Source organism: Camelina sativa, chromosome 12 (genome assembly GCF_000633955.1).
Source record: "Camelina sativa cultivar DH55 chromosome 12, Cs, whole genome shotgun sequence".
Taxonomy (NCBI): Eukaryota; Viridiplantae; Streptophyta; class Magnoliopsida; order Brassicales; family Brassicaceae; genus Camelina; species Camelina sativa.
The window spans coordinates 8,580,906-8,587,147 of record NC_025696.1 but is presented as its reverse complement, the minus strand read 5'-3'; the positions used below and the strand labels follow the sequence as shown (position 1 = coordinate 8,587,147).

At 28.6% G+C, this 6,242-nt stretch overlaps 1 protein-coding gene across 2 annotated transcripts in view; it reads right to left on the bottom strand.

The window, feature by feature from the left end:
- Positions 4,329-6,242, bottom strand: part of LOC104730931 (superoxide dismutase [Fe] 1, chloroplastic-like) — a 2,225-nt gene continuing 311 nt past the window's right edge. For both annotated transcript variants that reach the window (XM_010450176.2, XM_010450177.2), the window contains exons 2-8: positions 6,108-6,182; positions 5,449-5,637; positions 5,194-5,365; positions 5,046-5,113; positions 4,927-4,953; positions 4,795-4,818; positions 4,329-4,701 (exon numbers count right to left, since the gene is read on the bottom strand). In XM_010450176.2, coding sequence (XP_010448478.1) covers positions 4,594-4,701; positions 4,795-4,818; positions 4,927-4,953; positions 5,046-5,113; positions 5,194-5,365; positions 5,449-5,637; positions 6,108-6,182 — 663 coding nt within the window. In that variant the 3' untranslated portion in view covers positions 4,329-4,593. The remainder of the gene's footprint in view (positions 4,702-4,794; positions 4,819-4,926; positions 4,954-5,045; positions 5,114-5,193; positions 5,366-5,448; positions 5,638-6,107; positions 6,183-6,242) is intronic.

Sequence of the window (6,242 nt, the reverse complement as noted above, 5' to 3'; positions counted from 1 at the left end):
TTTTTTTTTTTTTTTTTGTTAAAGACACATGCAGCCAGTTAAAACACATCTTTCCTTTTCTTCCATTTTTTCTGGTTAAATCCTTATTTCTTTGTTCAAATGATATAATATATTGTTTTGACATCTTTCAGATTTATAAATTATGTAGAGATTTCAAATGAAAAAGAAATTAGATAGTTTATTTTGTTTTTTTTGAAATGCAAAAAATTAGATAGTTTGACAAAAATCTTTCCTTTGACTTTCTTGATAGCAGTTGCGGTTTCCTTTTTTTGTCGAGTTGTTTATAGTAATTTACTGCTTTATATTTGAGACAATCAGTAAATTAAACTTGATATTTCCTAAACCCAATTTTTTTTTCTTTTCCCAAAGTACATGTTTTATATGTCGCTTGCTTCTCAATCTATTTTTTGTCATATTCCTTACTCGGGATTATTTGCACCATGCAACATGTCTACTGCTGGAGTTGGATTAGACAAAATAACATATGTCGCTTGCTTCTCAATCTATTTTTCAGCGACTTAGGCTTATAAAGTATCTAATTTTTCAGGGTTTTGTAAGTAAAAAAGATCTCGGTCTCATTAAAGGATTTTTTAGTCTAAAACATGTAGAAGTAGATGTTTAATGTCTTAATGATGTTTTACATGTTTTAGAGTTTTCTAGGTTCAGTTGTGTAGAAGTAGATGTTTAATGATGTTTTAGATTGAAAATAAACAAAACTACATGATTTATTCATTTGTGTGCACAATTCTAAAATATTCATATATAAAAAAACAAAAAAAAACCTGAAGGACTATTACAACATGTAAAAACGTCAGCTATACTATTTCAAAGGAATATGAGACATGTCGGCCTACTTGAGCTTATGTTTTTTCCTGTTTTGGCCGTTTTGTCAACTCCTCAAGACCTTAACTAACAATTATTGTCTATGCCATTCACTTTTACTCTTTAGTCTCAAACAAATATTTACAATATCTACATTTTCCCCTAATTATACAATAATACATATAATGAATATTGTAATACCTCACCACAATTTCAAAGTTACAAAAATTGATTTATTATTTACAAATTACAAACCCATAACAGATAATTTGACTCCTAATGTTTTCAAATATCTCTACAACCCCAAAAATTTCATCCAAAAATATCTAAAACTTGTAGGTAAATACACAATTAAGTGAGATAAATAAAAATATATGACTAAAAAAACTTGTTTACCTGATTAAAAAAGGAGCGTGCTCTTTTGGAACTATACAATTTAGTCAAAATCATCCAAGTATTCTTGGATTTAATTTGACGGTTTATCGATTCACCCGATAAACAAGTGAGACACATATAAGATTCACAGGTGAGATAAATATAAATAACATATGACAAAAAAGACTTAGTTTACCAGGTAAACATCATAGATTGGTATCCATGTGTTCCCGTCTTCAAAGACCTGTTGGCCCACCCTAAAATCACCAGTTGGAAGCCTAGGAATTTGATTTGGAAGAGACAACGGGAACTCCTCAACAACATTGTTGCTGTGCTCAGCAGAGTGAAACATATAATCCAACTCGGTAAGGTGCAGAGGCCTTACCCTGGCTGTCTGGATAACTTATAATTTATTTTGATAAAGGTAGTCTCACCAACATTAATAGATAAATATAACTTACACATGTCACGAGAGAGAAGTACATTGTTCAATTTCTCAAATTTAAATAAAAGATGGTAGAATTAGCATGACACATATTAAAGGATGTTTCTAGTAAGATTTCAGTTAGCATCAAGTCAAAAACAACAATCAAACATCATTAAGTAAAAAAAAAAAAAAAACAGCAAACAACAACATCATCGTCAAACAGCAGTAACAAATAACAATCAAACAAGATCAAGTCAAAACAATAGCATCATCACACAACATCATCATCAAACATCATTTAGTAAAAAAAACATGGATCCTTAAACTCCTTATTTCGTAAGTTCATAATCATATACATATGTATTAATTTATAATTGATTTTTTTTGTCAACAATTTATAATTGATTTATAACCAATTAAATGTATAAACTAATGCAAAAAAATGATTCTATAGATTTATGCATTGATTTTTTACATTCAATACTAGTTTAGAATATATTAAATTAATGTAGACGTTATGGAATTAGTAAATATATTCAATACTAGTTTTAAACTTTGGAAATCTGGAGTAATTGTGACAAAATGATTATGCACTGATTTAAATGACACCCTAATTATATGCATTGCCTTCTTTTTTTTTTGTCAACTATATGCATTGCCTTAATTTGAAGATATATTGAAATTAATACATCTTAAAATCTATACTAGTATTTTTGCAGCATTTTTTGCTATTTAAATCTGTTTTGGAAAGTCTAAGCATTTAATAGCATTAAATGTTATATCTATATTCAAACAAGTTTAGTTAACTTTCTCTACTATCCTTATAATCAAACATAATTAAAATATTTTAAATATTCATATATATAATGTTTAAAAATTAATATAGATATTTAGAAGATTTATTCCAGATTTAAATTAATATATATATTTGTTTGAATTTAATTTTTAATTGTTGTGAATCATCATATGATACATGAAATTACTAAAAATGTATTTTTTCTGCACATATTGTGATTTGAATTTTTTAAAACAGACATATATTACTCAACTAATATAAAAACTATCTTCAACATACATATATAGTAAATTTATCGTATATAGTAAATTTTAAATTTTTAAGAAGTTCAAAATATATAACTGATATATAAATATTAAAAATTAAGGGGGTGTTATTGGAGAGGTAATTTATAAATCCATATGGAATTGTAAATTCTAGAAATCAAAATACATGGATTTTGAAATAACATGTTTTATCCTTGGATTTGAATCCTTCTATTTTACACTTTCAAATCCATTCAAATCCATTTAAAACATAATGTGGATTTTGAAATCCAAAAACAAATTATTGAATGAATAACATGGGATTTTAACAAGTATTTGTAAATCATGGAACCAATAACCCATCATTTTGATAAGTATTTTAAAATCAATGATTGAATAACACATGATTTTTGTCTGGATTTCCAAATCCATTAAAATCATAGAACCAATAACCCCCTCTAAAGAACACAAATGAGTTATTGCATGACGGTTATATATCTAACGGGATAATTTTGAATAATAATAAAAAATCATTAATCGATACTTCAATATGGGTTAAATTTTTATTTAATATCTTTAACAACACCAATGTATGTCAAAATTAATTAAGATTGTGTTAAACAAATATAGTTTCATGGTATATTGCAAGTTTAATTTGGGTTTTTAGTCTATATATCTAAACTTAATACGGTTAAATATTAATTGATATACCTTGTCATGTCATATAACTCGTCTACAATATAACATGTTTGTGTTATTTTGAAAATTGAATGTTTAAATATTAATATTTTTTAACTTTTTATTAAGTTTAGATATATCAATTATAAACTAAATAAACAGTTCAATTCAGTTTGAAAAAGTTATAATTGATATATCTAAACTTAATAAAAAGTTAAAAATTATTAATATTTAAATATTCAATTTTCAAAATAACACAAACATGTTATATTGTAGACGAGTTATATGACATGACAAGGTTGAATTAATAATATTAAAAAATATGATACTTCAGTATAGGTTAAATTTTTATTTTACTATTTTAACAACACCAATATAAAATATATCGAATTAGACTGATTTAGTTAAGATTTTATTAAACAAAATTGTTGTGCGCTATACTGCGTGTTGCATAATAAATCACTACAATTAACAAAATAGTACATTAGCAAAATTCGTATTAACATAATACGCTAACAAAAGATTAAAGTAATACTTTTGGTAATACGCTAACAAAAGATTAAAGTAATATTTTTGGTAATACGCTAACAAAAGATTAAAGTAATATTTTTGGTAATACGCTAACAAAAGATTAAAGTAATATTTTTGGTCCGCGGTATACCGCGGATCATAATCTAGTGAGTCTTAAATCAATAGTAGGAAAACACGCAAGAGCTCTAAAAGTCTCAACATTTACTTTGAAGCTATCAGAATTTTAAACACAAATAATACATATAATTACTTTCCATTAATAATATATATATTTATAAAGAAATAAAAATAAAAATCATAAATTTGTTTCTAATTCTAATAGATGAAATTCTTTTTCAATACTACACATAAAATATTTTATGTGTAAGCGTTTAGTTTTTGAAGATTTTAAAAATTTAAGACAACAAATATTTTTATATTATTATATTAAAATTTTAAATAGTGAATCATATAGTATGTGAATATATATTATATAGTCTTATAGAATAGAAAATACAGAACCGTGCTTTCGAAACAGACAATGAAAACTTAACTCAAACACACCCAAACATACCACAAAAAGAGCATTGTATTTGTTCATTGCACAAGTGCAAAATTCTACATGAAAGACTCTGTCACACATACAACAAAGCTGCGTCCTTATTACATTGACCAATACTTTATTAAGAAACTTCAATAATGAAGAATTCATTGAAGTCATATTGTTCAGAACTCTCTGCTTAAGCGGAAGAGGAAGAAGCAACTTTTGCGGCCTCAAGTCTGGCACTGACAGCTTCCCAAGACACAAGGTTGTTCATGAATGTCTTTATGTAATCTGGTCTCCGGTTCTGCTCGTTATACAAATAAGATTCCAACAATCAACAAAACAAATAAATCGATGAAGAAAACCGTTTTGTTGTGTTTTTGAGTAAGCTGTTTACCTGGAAGTCGAGATAGTAAGCATGCTGTTCGATGTATCCAACGGGAAAAGAAATATATCAACAAACTTGTCAGAAAAATAGGGTTTAGGACGAACACTGGATTAGGTATGGGACAAAAAAGTGTTTACTTACCTCCCAGACATCAATGGTAAGCAAGGGCTGCAAGAAAACCACATCCAAGATTAAGATTAAGTTTAGTGATCACTAATCAACTAAATTGTGTATCCAAGTTCTTTCATGAAAAAACTTACGAAAGAGCCGAGCACAAGGGGATTCACAGCATTTGGAGTTTTCACTACTTTGAGTTTGTCATTTGCATCTGTTATTAAAGCAGAGAGATAAGGAAGAAGGTAAAGTAAAGTAGTATCTATGTAAGGCTCTTAAATTTGAAACACTCACAAGCAAGCCAGGCCCAGCCAGCTCCAAACTGAGTGGCCGCAGCAGCATTGAACTCTTCATAGAACTTCTCATAAGAAGTGAAATCTCTTTCAAGCAGAGCAAGAAGCTCTCCTGATGGCTTTCCTCCACCATTGGGTTTCATTGATTCCCAGAAGAACTCGTGGTTCCACGCCTATAAACACAACCATTCAGGTTCAGCTAAACAATCATACACAATTTAAAAGATCAAAAAAAAAAAAAAGGGTTTGTAATGACCTGAGCAGCGTTGTTGAAAGCAGGAAGGAGATCGCCATTGTTGTAGGTTTTGTTGATAATGTGGTCTAAGGGTTTGCCTTCAAGATCGGTTCCAAGAACCTGCTTCTTGAGGTTGTCCACGTAAGCCCTGTGATGCTTTCCCCAGTGAAACTCCAGAGTTTGTTTGCTCATATGCGGCTCCAAAGCATCCTTTCCAGTAATTATACCACATAACATTTCATCAAAATTGCTCTTTCACTCAATATACTAATCAGCATATTTTAAAATAAATGAACCCAAAATATATTGATACAAATTTGAAATTTCCCGTCCTATATATATAGTGGTTTATTTATCCCACGAATTTTTGGAAAAAACACTAACGACAAATTTATACAGTATGAGTTATGTTTTCTTCCACTGTGAAATTAGAGGAGTTCATTTAATTTGTAACGCATTGTTGCTTTTGGTTTTGTGTTAATAAATAATAGCTGATGAAACTTCATTTGTAACGCCTTTGACGGGAGGATAAAAAAGGTATTTTGAAGGCCACTTTGGGCATAACAACTTATATCATCTATTAGGTAGGAAGCAAAAATCTAATCCAACCAAAACAAAATGACATATTTGCCGAAAATTGCTATTGGTTGGAAGAAACATATCAATAAAATCATGCATACCAGAGCGTATGGAGGTGGCTGGAGGACATAGTTTGCGGTAACAGCAATTGAAGCAGCCATACTTTGAGATTGAAGCTGCACATGAAAAACAACATAACATCAATTATCTAGATGCACCCAAAAAAAAAAAAAAAA